Genomic DNA, 25,664 nt, shown 5'->3' with positions numbered 1-25,664 from the left:
TTATATGTGTATTATATTTAACTTTTACACTTCTAGTAACGTATCTTGTCGATCTGTGTTACATGTGTATTATATTTAACTTTTACACTTCTAGTAATGTATCTTGTCGGTCTCTGTTATACGTTTATTATGTTTACCTTAGTCATAAATGATTCTATAAATATACATTGACCCGCACACCAGTGTAGTCGTCCAGTACTCCAAAGACTTCTGAGAACGAAATATATTTTACTCAGAAGTGATATGCGTGAGATAAAAGAAGAATGGGTTAAAGTAATACACGTTTTCTTGTGGGATTCTATTTTCAACACCATTTCTTAGTGCGCGAAAACTAACGTGCTTCATTAAGCATATTCAATACGTGACGTCAGGAGTTATTTCCTTAACGAGACAAAAATTGCACCGATTTTCTTGTTTCTCTTTGAAGTTCTGAAATTGACGAGACAACTACCTTAGTTTCCGTGGTAACCGGGAAGAGAAATACTATTTTCTGGGCGGTTCGAAAAGAAAAACTGAGGCACACGTGTGGGTCAAAGAACATTTGGACAAAAAAAAAAACAACTTAATGGCATAGATTACACAAGTATTACCTAACAGGAGAGTTCTAAACAACTGTTGATTTTTGTTTTCGATTTTACTATTTTTCATATTATGCTTTACTTCATGGAATAAACGGAACAAAATTAGGACAACATGGTCAGACAACGATAGCCTGGAGAGAAGTAAAGTGGCCTGGTCAACGTGTAGCCACTAATGAATTAGTTTGTAGAAAGAGACGCACTTTAAACTTGTTTTATCGTTATTAGTTTGAAGGTATGATATTTTCTATTGGAGATTACCTTTCACGTGAGATCTCTTCTTGGAGGAACCTTCCCACGATACTCAATACAAATACACAGCACATCTATCAATCTCCCGTGGTGTGTGAGAGGATGTTCGTTGCATTTCATATGCACTAAACGAATATTTTGTTCCACCCTTACTGTTTAGGGATTTGAGTCCGAGAGTATAGGCGGAGTTATCTATTGATTCGTATAGTAACTTGACGAGGGTTCTGCGAGCCACATATATTGCTCTCATCAGAACGAAGCTGGATATATGTTATTTGTACATATATTAAACAAAATGAAAATTAGTATTTTTTATTTAAGTGTATACCTGGAAAATGTATTGAAAAATACTTCCTAAAATCGTTATTAAATAATGCATGACAGGAAATATGGGCGCATAGGAACAATAAATTTGTTTTATAAGCAATGTACTAAGAAAGAAATATATGATATCACATCTTCCTGACTGACTGACCAATATGACGTCACACTCGTACATACGTTGGTAGGTTACATCCAATTAATAATTGTTCTATTGTGATCTCATATCGTACATACGTTGCTATGTTACATCCAATTAATAATTGTTCTATTGTGATCTCATATCGTACATACGTTGCTATGTTACATCCAATTAATAATTGTTCTATTGTGATCTCATATCGTACATACGTTGCTATGTTACATCCAATTAATAATTGTTCTATTGTGATCTCATATCGTACATACGTTGCTATGTTACATCCAATTAATAATTGTTCTATTGTGATCTCATATCGTACATATGTTGCTAGGTTACATCCAATTAATAATTGTTCTATTGTGATCTCATATCGTACATATGTTGCTAGGTTACATCCAATTAATAATTGTTCTATTGTGATCTCATATCGTACATATGTTGCTAGGTTACATCCAATTAATAATTGTTCTATTGTGATCTCATATCGTACATACGTTGCTATGTTACATCCAATTAATAATTGTTCTATTGTGATCTCATATCGTACATATGTTGCTAGGTTACATCCAATTAATAATTGTTCTATTGTGATCTCATATCGTACATACGTTGCTATGTTACATCCAATTAATAATTGTTCTATTGTGATCTCATATCGTACATACGTTGCTATGTTACATCCAATTAATAATTGTTCTATTGTGATCTCATATCGTACATATGTTGCTAGGTTACATCCAATTAATAATTGTTCTATTGTGATCTCATATCGTACATATGTTGCTATGTTACATCCAATTAATAATTATTCTATTGTGATCTCATATCGTACATACGTTGCCAGGTTACATCCAATTAATAATTGTTCTATTGTGATCTCATATCGTACATACGTTGCCAGGTTACATCCAATTAATAATTGTTCTATTGTGATCTCATATCGTACATATGTTGCTAGGTTACATCCAATTAATAATTGTTCTATTGTGATCTCATATCGTACATATGTTGCTAGGTTACATCCAATTAATAATTGTTCTATTGTGATCTCATATCGTACATACGTTGCTAGGTTACATCCAATTAATAATTGTTCTATTGTGATCTCATATCGTACATACGTTGCCAGGTTACATCCAATTAATAATTGTTCTATTGTGATCTCATATCGTACATATGTTGCTAGGTTACATCCAATTAATAATTGTTCTATTGTGATCTCATACCGTACATATGTTGCTAGGTTACATCCAATTAATAATTGTTCTATTGTGATCTCATATCGTACATATGTTGCTAGGTTACATCCAATTAATAATTGTTCTATTGTGATCTCATATCGTACATACGTTGCTAGGTTACGTGGTTTATCAGCTTCACCATCCCACATTATTTCTCAAGCCCACAATCTAGGACTGCAGTTATACCACGCCCTCTGTACATAGACAACACCATAATGCCAAGTTCATTATAACCAGGTGTTAGCTATAGAAACTGAACTTCCTATTGAAACCTGGCTTATTAGTCTATGATAATCTTTGAATATAAGATGTTACAGTAAGGGCGGATTTGGGCCACGAAGTATTCTGATTAGTAGCAAATGGTTGTGACAGGGTCAACAGATAAATAACACTAAAAACCGTCGAAGTTTGAATAGAATGAAAGTCTCACTAAGATATATATATCTGTAGTAATGTGGTTTAAGTCTAAATTTAAAAAAAATTACTAGTCTCGTAGCAGACTATTATTACATAGGTACACGTCTCGTGTATTAACAGGTAGAATATCTGATTCATGGCAGGTCATGAAATAGACATTGGTTAAATATCCATTCTCAAATAGATCGAGTGTCGTTTACGTAACAGTTAATTAGATGGAGAGACGTGTCATATACTTCAGTGACGATAACTATTAGTTTGAGGCACCAGATGATTACGTGAAAAATTTGTAAATATCGTAATGAAAACAACGAAACTGCTTACTTCTAAAGTGGTCATTACTATCTTCTCGACGGAAGAAAAATAATTCTCCCAAAGTATCTGGCTCTGTTGACGTAGCGCGTGCACGTGCGTCTGACTAAGTGAACGGATGATGTCTGGCACCTAAATAGAAAAGAACAACGTGGAAATAACTTGAGTTTGGGGAAGGATTGGGTGGGTAACAAAGACATGAATACATAACGTTGAAAACTTGTGATTTTTCTCTCACTTCTTTTAACCCTTTAAATAAACTCCACGTACGTTCCCAGTTAACACTTACTAGAAACATATCTTATGATTTAGAACATTAAAATGCTGCGAATGAAGAAGAAAACACAACTTATCCTCTGTGTAATAATTAAATAACACGGTTACTCTCCATGTCTATATGAAACCAGATGTTCAAAAAAACAAAGAGTTCGTCCTTATGTTACGTAAATAAATTTGTTTCTAATTAATCACAGACCTCAACGATAGGCTATATGTGATCTGACCACCACGGATATCGAAACCAGGTTTCTTGCGTTGTAAGTACGAAAACGCTCAACTGTGTCACTATAGGGCAAATACATTACACTAGCATCTTACAGAGATGGGTATACAGACTCACACGGCTAGTTTTAGTTGTTGTTTTTCAAGTTTATTGAAGTGGAAAATAAGATTTATTGAGCCCTCTAGTGAGCCTAATTAGAATTACAGGTGAGGATAAAGTGCGATAATTCGTCCTTTGGACGTTTCGTAAACTTTCAAAGTGAGGCATAGTGAAGTTAATAGGTCACACACGTAGTCAATTTTCTATAAATATTTCATTCATTGTCTACACTTCAAAACTATTTCCACGCCCCTAGATACAATTGACATGTTATACCAGCAAAAAACAAAACAACTCGTGGTTTCGTGGAAACTATCCGGTTTACTCTTAACTTCCTACCCCAATAACTCCTCACAACTGGATTGTCTTACCTGCATGAGTAAGCGCTCATCAGCACGTACCGTTGCTTTACTCCAATCAATCACCTCTCCGAATGGGAGTTCCCAACCGTTGCTAAGCAACACAGGAATACAGCCAGCTTGTAGTGCTTCTAAAAATCGAAAGGACCCAAGACGACGCCCTCTAGGGACAAGACAGTACGTAGAATTTTGCATCAAGAGCTGATAGTCCCATCTGGAAAGGAAAATATATAAATACACACGTACATATATATATATATATACATATATTACGATAACCGCTAGAAACAACTATGATATATTTTTTTAATTAGCTAAAACTAATCCAATAAATTCCGAAATGAGAAATTCCTTATAGCAACCTTCCCAAACCAAACCAAAATAAGAACAGACATATTGTAAGTGTTCACATTTAGAAAAATAGAAGTTTCGCCCATTTTCAACACCAGGATAAAGAAGCTAATTCTGAAAATACGAACGCCACCATTTACTGTTATTGGTAGTTCTCCAATTACTTGAAAATCGTAAACACAAATCTCTTGTCCTCTTGATTAGTTAAATCTTTCTCATTAGTCGTAAACACGACAATCATCGAATTGTACTGGATCAGAGAGAAGTAGGCCTATCAGAAGATGACACAGCAATACCGTACTGAATCAGATAGAAGTAGGTTTATCAGAAGATGACACAGCAATACCGTACTGAATCAGATAGAAGTAGGCCTATCAGAGAATGACACAGCAATACCGTACTTAATCAGAGAGAAGTAGGCCTATCACACAGTGACACAGCCTGTACTACATCAGAGAGAAGTAGGCCTATCACTGAATGAGACACCAATACTGTATTGAATCAGATAGAAGTAGGCCTATCAGAAAATGACACAGCCTGTACTAAATCAGAGAGAAGTAGGCCTATCACAGAATGACACACTAATACTGTACTGGATTAGAGAGAAGTTGGTCTATCACAGAATGAAACACTAATACTGTACTGGATTAGAGAAAAGTAGGCCTATCACAGAATGAAACACTAATACTGTACTGGATTAGAGAAAAGTAGGCCTATCACAGAATGAAACACTAATACTGTACTGGATTAGAGAGGTTGGTTGGTTGACGTTTTATGGCGCAAAGCAACTGGTAAAACATTAGAAATAGAGTAATACTATTAAAATCCGTAAAAGAAATCCTGTTAAAATACAAAGTATAATTTTAATTAAAACCTTAAATAGAGTTAAAAAGGCCAATGGCCTTCAAAAACTGAAAAAAACATTTGCAAGATGGACAGTGTCACTATCGCCAATGACACTGTCAAGCGTCAGGGGTAAATATGTGGACAAAACACGTTTAAAACTGTCATCGTTTAGGGTCAAAACGACGGCACGATAGTAAAATGTGGCTTATTGTAACTTGAATGTTACACACACAACACATTGGTGCACCAGTTACAGATAAAAAAAAACGATGAGTTAAAAACTGTGACCAATTCGTAGTCTAGTTAGAACAATTTCCTCTTTCCGATCCTCAGGGAAGCAAGACGGCCAAAGTCCAATAGAAGGTTTTATCTGAAAAAGTTTGCTACCACGTTGCTCACTCCAAATTGACTGCCAGCTGGTGCGGCGCTGAGCCTTGAATAGAGGACCATAGTCCATGTATAGAACAGGCACGGCAGTGATAGTGTCAGAGCAGACACTTAGCAGCGTGTGAGCGAGCTCGTACCCGCGAATACCAACGTGGCCTGATATCCAGAAAAACTGGATAAAAGTAGGTGTTAAAGATAAATGGGCTAGACGGTTTTGAATATCGGCAAGAACAGAGTGAGTGCTAACCTGAAGTGATTTCAGGCCAGAAGAGAGCTAAGCAAACAGGTATAAACAGTACAATTCTGCTTAGCTTTTGACCTGAAGTGATTCCAGGCCAGTAGAGAGCTAAGCAAATACGTATAAACAGTACAATTCTGCTTCTATGTGATCCAAGGCAAGAGAAATGGCGTGCAAATCGGCAGTGAACACATAAAATGTACAGGGGATTCTGTGTGCAACCATCAAACCACAACAAACCATGGTAGAGCCCACACAGTCGCCTTTTGAACCATCAGTATAAATAGGAATGGAAAGATAGTTCGAAAGATGTTCGGTAAACAACAAACGGAATTACCAATTGGGAGTATCTGATTTTTCAGATCACTCAAAGAAAAGTCACACTTTGGGATGGTAAAAGCCATGGTGTGATGGACTGACCAGTGGATACCGCAGTGTCATCCAAAGACGGACCCAATTCATCCAACTGTTCCTGGATACGAAGGCCAAAAGGAACAATGGCAGATTGTCTGTTTTAAAAACAATGGCCCACCGAGGAAGGAAAACACAACATCACGTGGGATGCTGTGGTAAGGAACGAAGTTTTGAAGCATTCAGTAAAGATAGCTGTAAACAGTGGACGAGGTGCAGAAAGCCCCAGTGCAGAGCAAAGCCCCTGATGATGAATGGGGTCCAGCATCTTCAAGGCCAAAGTCCTGGCAAAGCTATAGACCTGAGACCCATAGTCCAGTTTTGATCGAATGAGGGCACGATAGAACTTTAGCATAGAACATCGATCCACTCCCCAAGAGGTGAAAGAGAGGACACGGAGGATGTTCAGTGCCCTTGTGCACTTGACTCGTAGCTTCTTGATGTGTGGTATAAAGGTCAATTTACAGTCAAAGATCAGACCCAAAACCTTTGCCTCAAGGACCACGGGAAGCACAACTTCAGAGACACGGAGTTCAGGATCAGGATGAATACCCTCCGTTGGCGGCAAAAGTTCTTGCAAACTATTTTAGAGAAAAGTTAAAACCATTTGCTGTGGTCCACTTCAGTAAACAACTGAGGGCAGTCTGTAGCTGATTCTCAATAAACCTCATGTTCGACGACTGACAGGAGATGTGGAAGTCGTCAACATAGAATCTGTTTGTAACAGTAGGAAGGAGTTGTCCAGTGGTGGCATTAATCTTTATACTGAAAAGCGTGACACTCAAGACACAGCCCCACGGGACTCCAAGTTTCTGTAGGAAAGAACTGGAAAATGTCGAACTCACACCAACTTGGAATCGCTTGCATATTAACATGTTTTATTAAAAATGGGTAAATGGACATGCAACCCATATGAGTGGAGGTTTCGCAAAATGCCATACCTCCGCGTCGTATCGTAAACGTTCTCAAGCTCAAAGAATACTAACACAAGATGTTCTCGCTTAAGAAAGGCTTCTCTGATCGACGTTTCAAGACGAATCAGGTGGTCCACGGTGGAACCCTCCGTCGGAATCCACACTGAGTGGACGAGAGAAGGTTGTTTGATTCGAGGAACCAAACAAGACGAGCATTAACCATCCTTCAAAGGTCTTACAGAGACAGCTCGTTAATGCAATTGGACGGTAGTTTGAAGGAATCTTGAGATCCTTTCCATGCTTAGAGGAAGGTAAGACATTAGCCTGCTGCCACGCATCAACAAAAACATTCTCCTGCCAGATCCGGTTAAAAACAACCAGAAGAAAAGCAGGAGATACATGGTGCAGCATTTCGTAGTGTACATCATCCAGTCCGACCGGTGTTTTGCCACACCAATGAAAAGCAAGCTTTAGTACCACTAACGGGGCAATTATAGTCGTAGAGACGATCAGCCCGAAAGGAAAGAGGTGATTGCTCTGCTTGAGCCTTGATTGCTAAGAAGGTGAAGAATAAAGCAGAAGTGCTAGATACTTGGCGAAAGCCTTTGCTGAGAGTATCGTTGAAGCTTCAGATACCAGCAACTTTCTGGTCATCAAAGAGAAAGATCACAAAGGGGATAGAATTATACTGCCCACTGACCTTCCGAATCTTGTCCCATATGACTCTGGAACTGGTGGTAGAAGACATCGTCGTTGTGAATTTAATCCAAGATTCCGTCTGGTTTTGACGACTTACCTGCCAGACTAACTGAAAAGTGATGTGGTTCAAAGTGTGGGATACCTACGAAAGGCATCCCAGGCCCTTTTTTGAGCCTTCCGTGCCATGTGGCAGGCAGGTTTCCACCACGGACAAAGATAACGTGGAAAACGTATCAAGGTTTTAGGAATACATTAAGCAGCTACCTGTATAATATAGTCAGTTACTGCTGCCACACAGTCGTCTACTGATGACTGACAGACGATGGCAGGATCAAGTTCTGCAAGAGCAGTGAAAGAGAGCCAGTTAACCTGATCCAGTTTCCACCGGGACACGTGGGTCGGGTAGCATCGATCACGGCTGGTTTCTCTCAAATTTATATTAAAATGATCGCTGCGTCGTGGATTATTGTCAACCCTCCATGAAAAATGGGAGAATAATGAAGGGGAGCAAATTGAGAGATCAATAGCAGTAAAGGACTGACTAGGTGCATGAAAATAAGTAGAAGAACCAGTATTGAAGAGAGAAAGGTTGTGATCAGAGAGCATACACTCTATAGAGCAACCCCTCCTATCAATATCAGCTCTTCCCCAGAGGATATCCATTAAAGTCCCCCAGGATGAAAAAGGGAGACAGCAGCTGTTCAATGAGAGCATCCCACTGATTGATCATAGATCTATACAGCAGACAGGTAGACAGAACAAACAGTGATGGTACGACCCAAGAAAACACGGGTGGCTATGGCCTCAAGGGTGTGTCGAGTGTCAAAGATCTCTACAGCAGACAGGTAGACAGAACAAACAGTTATGGTACGGCCCAAGGAAACACGGGTGGCTATGGCCTCAAGGGTGTGTCGAGTGTCAAAGATCGACCAGCAGTGCCACCTCTTCATGCATTCATCCATCACAAAATCTGTCATTTCTCTACAAAGAAAACTGCCAAAGGGTGACTGTATTGGTGGATTTCAGAAATGTTTCCTGTAAGGAAAGACACACAAGATGATAGGAATGAATCAGCACCTGGATATCATCTAAATTAGAATGGAAACCTCGACAGTTCCACTGTATCAATGTGGCCATTTTTATTAATATGGAGAAGAATTGGGCAAACAGCCCTTATGTTTTCAACCACGTTTCTTTTCTTTATTAGAAGGAGGTCTATTGACTTCCACTGATCCTGCTCTGGGTCGAGTGGGTAGTTTCTGTCAGTGGAAGAAGATTCCAGTAACTGAATGAATAATGGTTCTGTATCTTCGAGCCGGAGAAGAAGATGAATCCGAAAAACTCCCAAATCCAGAACCAAAGAACGTGGATCCGGCGATCTGCTGGAAGGAATGGTAGGGACAGAGATGGGTGTTGATGTTGACTCATCAATTTTCTTATCCATGGAGGGCAAAAGACTTTTCACCTGGTTTGAAAACAACGATTCTGTTGGAGAGATGGAGAAATGTGTCTGCTCCCCACTGTACCAGAGGAATGAAGTGCAGCAGCATACATCTGGGATGAATGGTGGACAGTAACTTTCGAGTCTGAGGTAAGGAATGTTGTGAACCATTTTCAAACACTGTACCTCTTTTCTTTCATCCATCTAGGGTATTAACAAAAGTAAAATGGATAAGAGCCACTACAATTAGTACAATGAGAGTCCATTTCACACTCACAGGCATCATTGTCCTTCTCAAAACAACGAGCACACGTCCAGAAACAATGTCATGATGTTTTTGAGTGACCAAACCGTTGACACTGGAAAAACATCTGAGAGGATTTGGAAAATATGGCCATACTTTGAAATTTAGATAGCATGGACGTGGTGATGTAAAGGTCAAAATTAGAATATTGGTCGGATTCATAATTCCATCTTTGTGAGTGGAGATATGACTCATTGCAGAAACTCCTTGGGTGGAAAAAACCAGCGAGGATCTCTGACTCGGGGATGTTCTTCAAATCCATCTCAACAATAGCTCCTCGTGACGAACTCAAAGTAGCATGGGAGATAAATACCTCAATGGGTATTTCCCCAATGGCCTTCGAATGCAAAAGGAGTTCACTTTGTTTTAAAGTGGATGTTTCCACAAAAATGCTCTCAGAACATAGCTTTTTGACTGACTTTGGAGATGCAGCAAGCCCCTCTAGTCCCTTCCGAATAAAAAGGTAACATTTACCCTAAAGACCTGTCTGATAAAGAATGTAATGTCAGAACATGAGATACAGGTGATGAAGAAGTTGAAGATTGCTGTTCAGAATCTTCAAGATGTGGTTTTTTACCTATGGAGATCATAATAAAGAAGGAATATCTTGTTGTCCACTTACCCCAGCCACCATGAAGCCTGTGTTATATGTGTATTATATTTAACTTTTACACTTCTAGTAATGTACCTTGTCAGTGTATGTTATATGTGTATTATATTTAACTTTTACACTTCTAGTAATGTACCTTGTCAGTGTATGTTATATGTGTATTATATTTAACTTTTACACTTCTAGTAATGTACCTTGTCAGTGTATGTTATATGTGTATTATATTTAACTTTTATACTTCTAGTAATGTACCTTGTCAGTGTATATTACACATGTATTATATTTAACTTTTACACTTCTAGTAATGTACCTTGTCAGTGTATGTTATATGTGTATTATGATTTAACTTTTACACTTCTAGTAATGTACCTTGTCAGTGTATGTTACACATGTATTATATTTAACTTTTACACTTCTAGTAATGTACCTTGTCAGTGTATGTTATATGTGTATTATATTTAACTTTTACACTTCTAGTAATGTACCTTGTCAGTGTATGTTATATGTGTATTATATTTAACTTTTATACTTCTAGTAATGTACCTTGTCAGTGTATGTTATACATGTATTATATTTAACTTTTACAGTTCTAGTAACGTATCTTGTCAGTCTATGTTATATGTGTATTATGATTTAACTTTTACACTTCTAGTAATGTACCTTGTCAGTGTATGTTACACATGTATTATATTTAACTTTTACACTTCTAGTAATGTACCTTGTCAGTGTATGTTATATGTGTATTATATTTAACTTTTACACTTCTAGTAATGTACCTTGTCAGTGTATGTTATATGTGTATTATATTTAACTTTTACACTTCTAGTAATGTACCTTGTCAGTGTATGTTATATGTGTATTATGATTTAACTTTTACACTTCTAGTAATGTACCTTGTCAGTGTATGTTATATGTGTATTATGATTTAACTTTTACACTTCTAGTAATGTACCTTGTCAGTGTATGTTATATGTGTATTATGATTTAACTTTTACACTTCTAGTAATGTACCTTGTCAGTGTATGTTACACATGTATTATATTTAACTTTTACACTTCTAGTAATGTACCTTGTCAGTGTATGTTATATGTGTATTATGATTTAACTTTTACACTTCTAGTAATGTACCTTGTCAGTGTATGTTACACATGTATTATATTTAACTTTTACACTTCTAGTAATGTACCTTGTCAGTGTATGTTATATGTGTATTATGATTTAACTTTTACACTTCTAGTAATGTACCTTGTCAGTGTATGTTACACATGTATTATATTTAACTTTTACACTTCTAGTAATGTACCTTGTCAGTGTATGTTATATGTGTATTATATTTAACTTTTACACTTGTAGTAATGTACCTTGTCAGTGTATGTTATATGTGTATTATATTTAACTTTTACACTTCTAGTAATGTACCTTGTCAGTGTATGTTATATGTGTATTATGATTTAACTTTTACACTTCTAGTAATGTACCTTGTCAGTGTATGTTATATGTGCATTATATTTAACTTTTATACTTCTAGTAATGTACCTTGTCAGTGTATGTTATACATGTATTATATTTAACTTTTACAGTTCTAGTAACGTATCTTGTCAGTCTATGTTATACATGTATTATATTTAACTTTTACACTTCTAGTAACGTATCTTGTCGATCTGTGTTACATGTGTATTATATTTAACTTTTACACTTCTATAACATATCTTGTCGGTCTGTGTCATACGTTTATTATGTTTACCTTAGTCATAAATGATTCTATAAATATACATTGACCCGCACACCAGTGTAGTCGTCCAGTACTCCAAAGACTTCTGAGAACGAAATATATTTTACTCAGAAGTGATATGCGTGAGATAAAAGAAGAATAGGTTCAAGTAATACACGTTTTCTTGTGGGAATCTATTTTCAACACCATTTCTTAGTGCGCGAAAACTAACGTGCTTCATTAAGCATATTCAATACGTGACGTCAAGAGTTATTTCCTTAACGAGACAAAAATTGCACCGATTTTCTTGTTTCTTTTTGAAGTTCTGAAATTGACGAGACAACTACCTTACTTTCCGTGAGAGATGTTTCATAATTCAACCATATTTTCATAAAATTAAGACGTCTTGGAGATGTTTTATAAGTGGACCACATTTTTCAGAAAACGAAAGTGGGAGATGTTTTATAAGTGGACCACATTTTTCAAAAGACGAAAGTGGGAGATGTTTTATAAGTAGACTACATTTTTCAGAATACGAAAGTGGGAGATGTTTTATAAGTGGACCACATTTTTTAGAAGACAAAAGTGAGAGATGTTTTATAAGTGGACCACATTTTTCAGAAAACGAAAGTAAGAGATGTTTTATAAGTGGACCACATTTTTTAGAAGACGAAAGTGAGAGATGTTTTATAAGTGGACCACATTTTTAGAAGACGAGAGTGGGAGATGTTTTATAAGTGGACCACATTTTTCAGAAAACGGAAGTGAGAGATGTTTTATAAGTGGACCACATTTTTTAGAAGACGGAAGTGAGAGATTTTTTATAAGTAGACCACATTTTTTAGAAGACGAAAGTGAGAGATGTTTTATAAGTAGACCACATTTTTTAGAAAACGAAAGTGGGAGATGTTTTATAAGTGGACCACACTTTTCAGAAAACGAAAGTGGGAGATGTTTTATAAGTGGACCACATTTTTCAAAAGACGAAAGTGGGAGATGTTTTATAAGTAGACCACATTTTTCAGAAGACGAAAGTGGGAGATGTTTTATAAGTGGACCACATTTTTAGAAAACGAAAGTGAGAGATGTTTTATAAGTGGACCACATTTTTAAGAAAACGAAAGTAAGAGATGTTTTATAAGTGGACCACATTTTTAGAAGACGAAAGTGAGAGATGTTTTATAAGTGGACCACATTTTTCAGAAAACGAAAGTAAGAGATGTTTTATAAGTGGACATTTTTTAAAAGACGAAAGTGAGAGATGTTCTATAAGTGAACCACGTTTTTTAGAAGACGAAAGTGAGAGATGTTTTATAAGTGGACCACATTTTTTAGAAGACGGAAGTGAGAGATGTTTTATAAGTGGACCACATTTTTTAGAAGACGAAAGTGAGAGATGTTTTATAAGTAGACCACATTTTTTAGAAGACGAAAGTGAGAGATGTTTTATAAGTAGACCACATTTTTTAGAAGACGGAAGTGAGAGATGTTTTATAAGTGGACCACATTTTTTAGAAGACGAAAGTGAGAGATGTTATATAAGTAGACCGCACTTTTTAGAAGACGAAAGTGAGAGATGTTTTATAAGTAGACCACATTTTTTAGAAGACGGAAGTGAGAGATGTTTTATAAGTGGACCACATTTTTAGAAGACGAAAGTGGGAGATGTTTTATAAGTGGACCACATTTTTTAAAAAACGAAAGTGAGAGATGTTTTATAAGTGGACCACATTTTACGTCAAAAGATTTTACTCTACATCCATTTTTTTTCAGAAAATAATTCTGGTGTTGCATGCGACATGACAACATTGAATCAAAGACTTTAATCCTTTTTATTTATTTCTTCACTAAGCACATTATTTGATCTTGTTCAGAAAGAAGCAAGAACAGCGAAATATTTTTATAAAAATCGTTCGGACAAATCTCTGAGGCGTTTGAGCAAAGGCCAATTACAAAGTTAAACGTGTTCACCGACAAAGAGTGAAGAGAAAGACCTAAGACTTAAAGAGATACAGAAATGTCACACCCACACAACAGATTTCTTCAGTTTTCTTAAGACGTTCGCTTTTGACTTAAGTTAAGAATCCTATCTTATTAGGCGCTTATGATGTTATAAGAGCTGCCACTAAACCCACGTACCAATCCTATCAATAAACGAGGCGTTGGTAAATAGGTTTGTTTTTCATAAACTGAGTTAACGTCGAATGAGAAGATGGTGAGGTTTGTTGGCTCTCACATTTATCCAGGAATAGAAGCTTGTTGAAGAATTAACATCCAGTATCTGAAGTTAAAATTACTGTCTGTAGGTTAAGTGTTAAATAACTATAATTGACATCCAGTAACTGAGGTTAAAATTACTGTCTGTAGGTTAACTATAACTGACATCCAGTAACTGAGGTTAAGTTGATTATCTGTAGGTTAACTATAACTGACATCCAGTAACTGAGATTAAGTTGATTATCTGTAGGTTAACTATAACTGACATCCAGTAACTGAGGTTAAGTTGATTATCTGTAGGTTTACTATAACTGACATCCAGTAACTGAGGTTATGTTGATTATCTTTACTGGTTTGAAATAAAAACGATATTAGTCATTATTAAAAACCCTCGACGTCATGGACAACTCACGACATGGTGAACTGACGAGGTGACGCAGTTTCACGGACTATATAACTTATCTCGCGCTTTCTACTTTACATATGTGAATAAAATCAAACAATGAACTTCCCTCTTACCAAGACTGTTTGAACTCGGGATTACTCAATCTAGCAGGTAGTTGACAAATGGTGTGAGTGTCCTAATTTAGCAACGTTTCTTTTGTTATTCGGTAGACATATTTATAAATACACAAACGACACTGAGAACCTTACCTAACTGCGAACCATCTGACGTAAACTATTACGTCAAAGAAGTTGAACCTCACTCACCTTGCTACGATGTTGGGTATAAGTTGACAACTCCGCGAGGGACAACTGAGCGACATATATTTTTTAAGAAAATAAATGTCCAGTATATCTAGAGACAAATCGTCATGTTGGTTCGATGCTGGGTTTTGATACGATCTGTTGTTGTTTACAGTTTTTATTAACCTTCTGTTTTGTTCACTTTCACAAGAAGCTTGCTGTGTCAACGAACTGGATTTAGTGGTTCCTTATATATAGTTCTACGTCTTCCTTTAAATTCTTGAATTGGTCAATTCCTGGACTAATACTTTAACAACGAAAAGTGGATTGTTTGTTTGTTTTTGAATTTCGCGCAAAGCTACACGAGGGCTATTTTGCAGTGTAATATTAGTGGAAAGGCAGCTAATCATTACCACCCACCGCCAACTCTTGGAATACACTTTTACCAACGAATAGTAAGATGGACCGTAACATAATAACGCCACCACGGCTGAAAGGGCGAGCATAACCCGCGACTCTCAGATTACAAGTCGAAAGCCTCAACCAACCTGGCCATGCTGGGCATCGAAAAGTGGTATTGAGCATAATATTATAACAGATCCCATGGCCTGAAAGGAAAATTATGACGGGTCGTGGTATTCCACCCACAATCCACAGGTGGCAGGTTGACCACCACGACATACCAGATCTCCAGTATCTTGTTAAAATTAAAGAGTATCGCTCCTGTAGCCAGTACGATCTGGATAGTCTAGTGTCAAGGTCAATACGGTCTGGATAACCCAGCATCACGGTCAATACGGTCTGGATAGTCCAGTGTCAAGGCCAGTACGGTCTAGATAGCCCATTGTCAAGGTCGATACGGCCTGGATAGCCCAGTGTCAAGGTCAATAGGTCTGGATAGCCCAGTGTCAAGGTCAATACGGTCTGGATAGCCCAGTGTCAAGGCCAATACGGTCTGGATAGCCCACTGTCAAGGTCAATACGATCTGGATAGCCCACTGTAAAGGTCAATACGGTCTGGATAGCCCAGTGTCAAGGTCAATACGGTCTGGATAGCCCAGTGTCAAGGTCAATACGGTCTGGATAGCCCAATGTCAAGTCCAATACGGTCTGGATAGCCCAGTGTCAAGGTCAATACGGTCTGAATAGCCCACTGTCAAGGTCAATACGGTCTGCATAGCCCACTGTCAAGACCAATACGATCTGGATAGCCCACTGTCAAGACCAATACGGTCTGGATAGCCCAGTGTCAAGGTCAATACGATCTGGATAGCCCACTGTAAAGGCCAATAGGGTCTGGATAGCCCAGTGTCAAGGTCAATACGGTCTCGATAGCCCAGTTTGAAGGTCAATACGTAGGATAGCCTACCGTCAAGGTGTTTTGTTTTTGAAACAGTCAGGCATTGATTGATGATTCATTTGTCTTACATGAAACGGAGTTCATTTCTAAACATACAGATAACAGAGACCCCTAACTATTTAGTTCTTTCATTCTTTCTCCAACGATATGAACGAATAGCCACAAGGAACTAGTAAAACATCTCGTTAATACATACGACAGTGGGAAAATGGTTTTTCTTGTAAACACATAACTGTTTCGGTACACGTTCACAAAACAGTCTCCTCCTACATACACACGTTACTTCTAACAGTCTCCTGCTACATACACACGTTACTACTAACAGTCTCCTCCTACATACACATGTTACTACTAACAGTCTCCTCCTACATACACACGTTACTACTAACAGTCTCCTCCTACATACACACGTTACTACTAACAGTCTCCTCCTACATACACATGTTACTACTAACAGTCTCCTCTTAAATACACATGTTACTACTAACAGTCTCTTCTTAAATACAAACGTTACTACTAACAGTCTCCTCTTAGATACACACGTTACTACTAACAGTCTCCTCTTAAATACACACGTTACTACTAAAAGTCTCCTCTTAAATATACACGTTACTACTAACAGCCCTCCTCTTAAATACACACATTAGTACTAAAAGTATCCTCTTAAATACAAACGTTACTACTAAAAGTCTCTTCTTAACTACAAACGTTACTACTAAACGTCTCCTCTTAAATACACACGTTACTAATAACAGTCTCCTCTTAAATACAAACGTTACTACTAACAGTCTCTTCTTAAATACACACGTTACTACTAACAGTCTCCTCTTAAATACAAACGTTACTACTAAAAGTCTCCTCTTAAATAGACACGTTACTACTAACAGTCTCTTCTTAAATACACACGTTACTACTAAAAGTCTCCTCTTAAATACACACGTTACTACTAAAAGTCTCCTCTTAATTACACATGTTACTACTAACAGTCTCTTCTTAAATACACACGTTACTACTAACAGTCTTCTCTTAAATACAAACATTACTACTAAAAGTCTCCTCTTAAATACACACGTTACTACTGAAAGTCTCCTCTTAAATACACACGTTACTACTGAAAGTCTCCTCTTAGATATACCCGTTACTACTGAAAGTCTCCTCTTAAATATATACGTTACTACTAACAGTCTCCTCTTAACTAAAAAGAAGAAACAACAGCTTTCTCTCACATCCGTAGTAACATTCTCTTCTTACGTCATAACAAGCCACCATAACTGGTACACCAGTTCTTACAACTAGCAGTCTCCTCTTAGATATAAACGTTACTACTATCAGTCTCCTGTTAACCAAAAAGAAGAAACGACAGCTTCCTCTCACATCCGTAGTAACATTCTCTTCTCACGTCATAACAAGCCACCATAACTGGTACACCAGTTCTTACTACTAGCAGTCTCCTCTTAGATATAAACGTTACTACTAACAGTCTCCTCTTAACTAAAAAGAAACGACATCTTTCTCTCACATCCGTAGTAACATTCTCTTCTTACGTCATAACAAGCCACCATAACTGTTTCACCAGTTCTTAATTTTTTACCTCCTTTCACTTATAGTAAGTTCCACAAACTCGACTATTAAAACAGCTGCCACTCACTACACCTTTCTACCTTACAAAAATGTCCATATATTGTTACGATACCAAATATTAATTCCTGCCACAAACAATTATTTGAAAACCTGATACTTTCAGCAAAACATCAAATTGAGCTACATGTTTTGTCCAGCGCAGGGAATCGAACCACGGATTTTAAATTTATAAGTTTATAAACTCACTGCTTAGCCACCGTGGAACAAAACATCGTCATCTGAAACTGTTTATGTTAGGTTACATAACACTAAACTGTTACTACAGAATTAACAATCCCATAACTATAAGGCTATTTATTCCCTGAGCTTCATCACATACAACTTTTCAGCTCATATTTGCAGTCAAATTAGTATCTTTATTGGAATAGTATTTATTTAATAATACAAATTAATTGTAACCGTAAACCCTGAAATCTAAAAAGTCTACTTGATTTAGGCCTAACATTAGTTAAGCCTTCTTTAGTACGGCCAAATTTCGATAAAGATATAGATGATTAACATTATAACACTACATCTTTTGCTTTGGAGTTATTGGGGCTGAACTTTACTGTATGTAATACTATCAGTAAATAAACTTACATTCTTATTCTACAATTTAAATTTACACGTTTTTTTTTTAAATTTTAATACGCTTTTAGTATGACATTGTACCAAAGTTCTACTAAAATATATTCACATCTGCCTTTTATTTACATCTGTTGAAATACGTGCATGCGCATGCGCATTTGGATAGTAAGGTGCACGCACATTTTCAAGACAGACACAGACCGAACATTATTATAATAGGTTTTTTACATAAGAATATGCATATTTTTTTCCAGTTTTTCATCGATCACCATTTAGCAGAACCTATATCAGGATCGCTGTATTGCTGGGATATTATTAACTTCTAGTATTCTGTTATCTTTCAGCCAATAGGATATAAATGTGCTTCTACGTAAAAAAATCTATTCAACACAAGCCTTCTGAGGTCAGCTTCGCGAAAACATTTTAGTACGAAAACAGCTTCGTGAGGCAAAACGTATGAATTGTTTCTTTCTGCGCGTGTTTCTACAGGGGTTCCACATATTAAGTACCATCGTAAGTGTTTCCTTGATCACTCAACGGCTAAGCGGCAAGTCTAAAGATTTATAACGTTAAAAACTGGGTTTCGATACCCTTGGTGGTCAGAGCACAAGTAATCGATTGTGGCGCTTTGTGCTCAACAAACAAATAAATCATTTCTTAACTTAACAACTGCAAGAAGGTCGGTTAAGTTTGTTTGTTTGTATGTTTTTTCGTATAGCAAAGCCACAAAGGGCTATCTGCTCAGCCCACCGAGGGGAATCGAACCCCTGATTTTAGCGTTGTAAATCCGGAGACATACCGCTGTACTAGCGGGGGGCGTCGGTTAAGAAACATCTATATACGTTGTCGCGAAATTGGGCGAGTTTCTTCCTTTCATCGAATTACATTCGTTCAGTTTGTCTTTGGCCTATTGCAACCTTATTTAAAATAAATATTTAAAAACATAAAAATGGGAAGTTGGCTTTTTTTTTTGGGGGGGGGTGAGTAGGGGAAATCTAGAAAGATCTAGAAAGTGAAACGAGGCCCATGCTTATTGCAGAGATAAGTATTGAAAATAAAAAAACCAAGAAGACTTGACGTTACGGTCTGGCTACAATAAAGCGTAACGCCCAAACTGATCCGCTAAGTAATCAGCCAATAGCGTGTTCATTCAAAATCTAACGACCCTCATTAAAGAGCGATGACGTCATAAGGCCTTAAAGTGAATGCTAAATTTTCACGATTTCAGATTCATCTAAACTGGAGGAATGGGTAATAAATAGCCTCCTGACTGGTCCACAAGGATATCACGTAAATCATAACGCAAGCCTGATTATAACAAATTACCTCTATGGTTATCATTACTGATCTTAGCCCTAAATCTCGAAAAGTTATCTCCAGACATCGAATGTCTACTACCCTAATGTTAAGAAACAAATCGTCATGAGTTATAATTTAATAGAAAGAGCAAAGTGTTCCAGCTTATTTTTTCAGAGTTAAAGACATATCACTGAATATTTGGGCATTTTAAGAGTAGGCTAATATTGTGGATGGAGGTTTAGAATGTGTGTTGGCTTTTCTTATAGCAAAGCTGCATCAGGCTATCTGCTGTGTCCACCAAGGGGAATCGAACCCCTGACTTTAGTGTTGTAAATCCGAAGAGTTACCGCTGTTCCAGTGGGGGACGTAGGTTCAGAAATTTGTACGTTTATTTTAATATGCACTCTGTATTTAATGTGTACTCTGTATTTAGTGTGTACTCTGTATTTAATGTGTACTCTGCATTTAATATGCACTCTGTATTTAGTGTGTACTCTGCATTTAATGTGTACTCTGCATTTAATGTGTACTCTGTATTTAGTGTGTACTCTGTATTTAATGTGTACTCTGTATTTAGTGTGTACTCTGCATTTAATGTGTACTCTGCATTTAATGTGTACTCTGTATTTAGTGTGTACTCTGTATTTAATGTGTACTCTGTATTTAGTGTGTACTCTGTATTTAATGTGTACTCTGCATTTAATATGCACTCTGTATTTAGTGTGTACTCTGTATTTAATGTGTACTCTGTATTTAATGTGTACTCTGTATTTAATGTGTACTCTGTATTTAGTGTGTACTCTGCATTTAATGTGTACTCTGCATTAAGTGTGTACTCTGCATTTAATGTGTACTCTGTATTTAATGTGTACTCTGTATTTAGTGTGTACTCTGTATTTAGTGTGCACCTGTATTTAGTCTGTATTTAATGTGTACTCTGTATTTAATGTGTGTGCACTCTATATTTAGTGTGTACTCTGTATTTAGTGTGTACTCTGTATTTATTGTGTACTCTGCATTTAGTGTGTACCTGCATTTAATGTGCACCTGTATTTAGTGTGTACTCTGTATTTAGTGTGCACCTGTATTTAGTGTCCACTCTATATTTAGTGTGTACCTGTATTTAGTGTGCACTCTGTATTTAATGTGTTTACTCCTGCATTTAATGTATACTCTGTATTTAGTGTGTACCTATATTTAGTGTGTGCTCTGCATTTAGTGTGTACCTGTATTTAGTGTGCACTCTGTATTTAGTGTGCACCTGCATTTAGTGTGCACCTGCATTTAATGTGTACCTGTATTTAGTGTGCACCTGTATTTAGTGTGCACTCTATATTTAGTGTGTACTCTGTATTTAGTGTGTACTCTGTATTTAGTGTGTACTCTGTATTTAATGTGTACTCTGCATTTAGTGTGTACTCTGCATTTAGTGTGTACTCTGTATTTAATGTGTACTCTGTATTTAGTGTGTACTCTATATTTAGTGTGTACTCTATATTTAGTGTGTACTCTGCATTTAGTGTGTACTCTGTATTTAGTGTGTACTCTGTATTTAATGTGTAATCTGTATTTAATGTGTACTCTGTATTTAGTGTGTACTCTGTATTTAATGTGTACTCTGTATTTAATGTGTACTCTGTATTTAATATGCACTCTGTATTTAGTGTGTACTCTGTATTTAGTGTGTACTCTGTATTTAGTGTGTACTCTGTATTTAATGTGTACTCTGTATTTAGTGTGTACTCTATATTTAGTGTGTACTCTGCATTTAGTGTGTACTCTGCATTTAATGTGTACTCTGTATTTAGTGTGTACTCTATATTTAATGTGTACTCTGTATTTAGTGTGTACTCTATATTTAGTGTGTACTCTGTATTTAGTGTGTACTCTGCATTTAGTGTGTACTCTGTATTTAGTGTGTACTCTGCATTTAGTGTGTACATTGTATTTAATGTGTACTCTGTATTTAATGTGTACTCTGTATTTAGTGTGTACTCTATATTTAGTGTGTACTCTGTATTTAGTGTGTACTCTGCATTTAGTGTGTACTCTGCATTTAATGTGTACTCTGTATTTAGTGTGTACTCTGCATTTAGTGTGTACTCTGTATTTAATGTGTACTCTGTATTTAACGTGTACTCTGTATTTAGTGTGTACTCTGTATTTAGTGTGTACTCTGCATTTAATGTGTACTCTGTATTTAGTGTGTACTCTGTATTTAGTGTGTACTCTGTATTTAGTGTGTACTCTGTATTTAGTGTGTACTCTGTATTTAATGTGTACTCTGTATTTAATATGCACTCTGTATTTAGTGTGTACTCTGTATTTAGTGTGTACTCTGTATTTAATGTGTACTCTGTATTTAGTGTGTACTCTGCATTTAATGTGTTACTCTGTATTTAGTGTGTACTCTGTATTTAATGTGTACTCTGTATTTAATGTGTGTACTCTGTATTTAATGTGTACTCTGTATTTAATGTGTACTCTGTATTTAGTGTGTACTCTGTATTTTAGTGTGTTGCTCTGTATTTAGTGTGTACTCTGCATTTAGTGTGTACTCTGCATTTAATGTGTACTCTGTATTTAGTGTGTACTCTGTATTTAATGTGTACTCTGTATTTAGTGTGTACTCTGCATTTAGTGTGTACTCTGTATTTAATGTGTACTCTGTATTTAGTGTGTACTCTGTATTTAGTGTGTACTCTGTATTTAATGTGTACTCTGTATTTAATGTGTACTCTGTATTTAGTGTGTACTCTGTATTTAATGTGTACTCTGTATTTAATGTGTACTCTGTATTTAGTGTGTACTCTGTATTTAATGTGTACTCTGTATTTAGTGTGTACTCTGTATTTAGTGTGTACTCTGTATTTAATGTGTACTCTGTATTTAATGTGTGCTCTGTATTTAGTGTGTACCTGTATTTAGTGTGTACTCTGTATTTAATGTGTACTCTGTATTTAGTGTGTACTCTGTATTTAATGTGTACTCTGTATTTAGTGTGTGCTCTGTATTTAATGTGTACTCTGTATTTAATGTGTACTCTGTATTTAATGTGCACTCTGTATTTAGTGTGTTGTGCTCTGTATTTAATATGCACCTGTATTTAGTGTTGTACTCTGTATTTAGTGTGTACTCTGTATTTAGTGTGTACTCTGTATTTAATGTGTACTCTGTATTTAGTGTGTACTCTGTATTTAATGTGTACTCTGTATTTAGTGTGTACCTGTATTTAGTGTACTCTGTATTTAATGTGTACTCTGTATTTAGTGTGTACTCTGTATTTAGTGTGTTGTACTCTGTATTTAGTGTGTACTCTGTATTTAATGTGTACTCTGTATTTAGTGTGTGCTCTGTATTTAATGTGTACTCTGTATTTAGTGTGTACTCTGTATTTAATGTGTACTCTGTATTTAGTGTGTACTCTGTATTTAATGTGTACTCTGTATTTAGTGTGTACTCTGTATTTAATGTGTACTCTGTATTTAATGTGTACTCTGTATTTAGTGTGTACTCTGTATTTAGTGTGTACTCTGTATTTAATGTGTACTCTGTATTTAGTGTGTACTCTGTATTTAATGTGCACCTGTATTTAATGTGTACTCTGTATTTAGTGTGTACTCTGTATTTAATGTGTACTCTGTATTTAATGTGTACTCTGTATTTAATGTGTACTCTGTATTTAATGTGTATTTAATCTGTATTTAATGTGTACTCTGTATTTAGTGTGTACTCTGTATTTAGTGTGTGTACTCTGTATTTAGTGTGTACTCTGTATTTAATGTGTACTCTGTATTTAATGTGTACTCTGTATTTAATGTGTACTCTGTATTTAGTGTGTACTCTGTATTTAATGTGTACTCTGTATTTAGTGTGTACTCTGTATTTAGTGTGTACTCTGTATTTAGTGTGTACTCTGTATTTAATGTGTACTCTGTATTTAGTGTGTACTCTGTATTTAATGTGTACCTGTATTTAATGTGTACTCTGTATTTAATGTGTACTCTGTATTTAATGTGTACTCTGTATTTAATGTGTACTCTGTATTTAATGTGTACCTGTATTTTAATGTGCACTCTGTATTTAATGTGTACTCTGTATTTAATGTGCACTCTGTATTTAATGTGTGCACTCTGTATTTAGTGTGTACCTGTGCTACTCTGTATTTATTTAATGTGTACTCTGTATTTAATGTGTACTCTGTATTTAGTGTGTACTCTGTATTTAGTGTGTACTCTGTATTTAATGTGTACTCTGTATTTAGTGTGTACTCTGTATTTAGTGTGTACTCTGTATTTAATGTGTACTCTGTATTTAGTGTGTACTCTGTTTTAGTGTGTACTCTGTATTTAATGTGTACTCTGTATTTAGTGTGTACTCTGTATTTAATGTGCACCTGTATTTAATGTGTACCTGTGCTCTGTATTTAGTGTGTACTCTGTATTTAGTGTGTGCTCTGTATTTAATGTGTGCTCTGTATTTAATGTAACTCTGTATTTAATGTGTACCTGTATTTAATGTGTACTCTGTATTTAGTGTGTACTCTGTATTTAATGTGTACTCTGTATTTATGTGTACTCTGTATTTAATGTGTACTCTGTATTTAGTGTGTACTCTGTATTTAATGTGTACTCTGTATTTAGTGTGTACTCTGTATTTAGTGTGTACTCTGTATTTAGTGTGTACTCTGTATTTAATGTGTACTCTGTATTTAATGTGTGTGTATTTAGTGTGTACCTGTATTTAATGTGTACTCTGTATTTAGTGTGTACTCTGTATTTAGTGTGTACTCTGTATTTAGTGTGTACTCTATATTTAGTGTGTACTCTGCATTTAGTGTGTACTCTGTATTTAGTGTGTACTCTGTATTTAATGTGTACTCTGTATTTAATGTATACTCTGTATTTAGTGTGTACTCTATATTTAGTGTGTACTCTGTATTTAGTGTGTACTCTGTATTTAGTGTGTACCTGTATTTAATGTGTACTCTGCATTTAATGTGCACCTGTATTTAGTGTGTACTCTGTATTTAGTGTGTACCTGTATTTAGTGTCTACTCTATATTTAGTGTGTGCTCTGTATTTAGTGTGTACCTGTATTTAATGTACCTGTATTTAATGTATACTCTGTATTTAGTGTGTACTCTATATTTAGTGTGTACTCTGCATTTAGTGTGTGCACTCTGTATTTAGTGTGTGCTCTGTATTTAGTGTGCACCTGCATTTAGTGTGCACCTGCATTTAATGTGTACTCTGTATTTAGTGTGTACCTGTATTTAGTGTGTACCTATATTTAGTGTGTACTCTGTATTTAGTGTGCACTCTGTATTTAGTGTGTACTCTGTATTTAATGTGTACTCTGCATTTAGTGTGTACCTGCATTTAGTGTGTACTCTGTATTTAATGTGTACTCTGTATTTAGTGTGTACTCTATATTTAGTGTGTACTCTATATTTAGTGTGTACTCTGCATTTAGTGTGTACTCTGTATTTAGTGTGTACTCTGTATTTAATGTGTAATCTGTATTTAATGTGTACTCTGTATTTAGTGTGTACCTGTATTTAATGTGCACCTGTATTTAATGTGCACTCTGTATTTAATATGCACCTGTATTTAGTGTGTACCTGTATTTAGTGTGTACCTGTATTTAGTGTGTACCTGTATTTAATGTGTACCTGTATTTAGTGTGTACTCTATATTTAGTGTGTACTCTGCATTTAGTGTGTACTCTGCATTTAATGTGTACTCTGTATTTAGTG

At 36.0% G+C, this 25,664-nt stretch overlaps 1 protein-coding gene across 2 annotated transcripts in view; it reads right to left on the bottom strand.

Moving 5' to 3' along the window:
• The window catches only part of LOC143246699 (exostosin-1-like), a 117,090-nt gene that overhangs the window by 19,116 nt on the left and 72,310 nt on the right, over positions 1-25,664 (bottom strand). For both annotated transcript variants that reach the window (XM_076493788.1, XM_076493787.1), the window contains exons 2-3: positions 4,236-4,437; positions 3,276-3,395 (exon numbers count right to left, since the gene is read on the bottom strand). In XM_076493788.1, coding sequence (XP_076349903.1) covers positions 3,276-3,395; positions 4,236-4,437 — 322 coding nt within the window. The remainder of the gene's footprint in view (positions 1-3,275; positions 3,396-4,235; positions 4,438-25,664) is intronic.

The sequence above is a fragment of the Tachypleus tridentatus genome, chromosome 3 (genome assembly GCF_004210375.1).
Source record: "Tachypleus tridentatus isolate NWPU-2018 chromosome 3, ASM421037v1, whole genome shotgun sequence".
NCBI classification, from domain to species: domain Eukaryota; kingdom Metazoa; phylum Arthropoda; class Merostomata; order Xiphosura; family Limulidae; genus Tachypleus; species Tachypleus tridentatus.
Note: the sequence above shows the minus strand (reverse complement) of the source record. Positions and strands in the feature narration are given on the sequence as shown.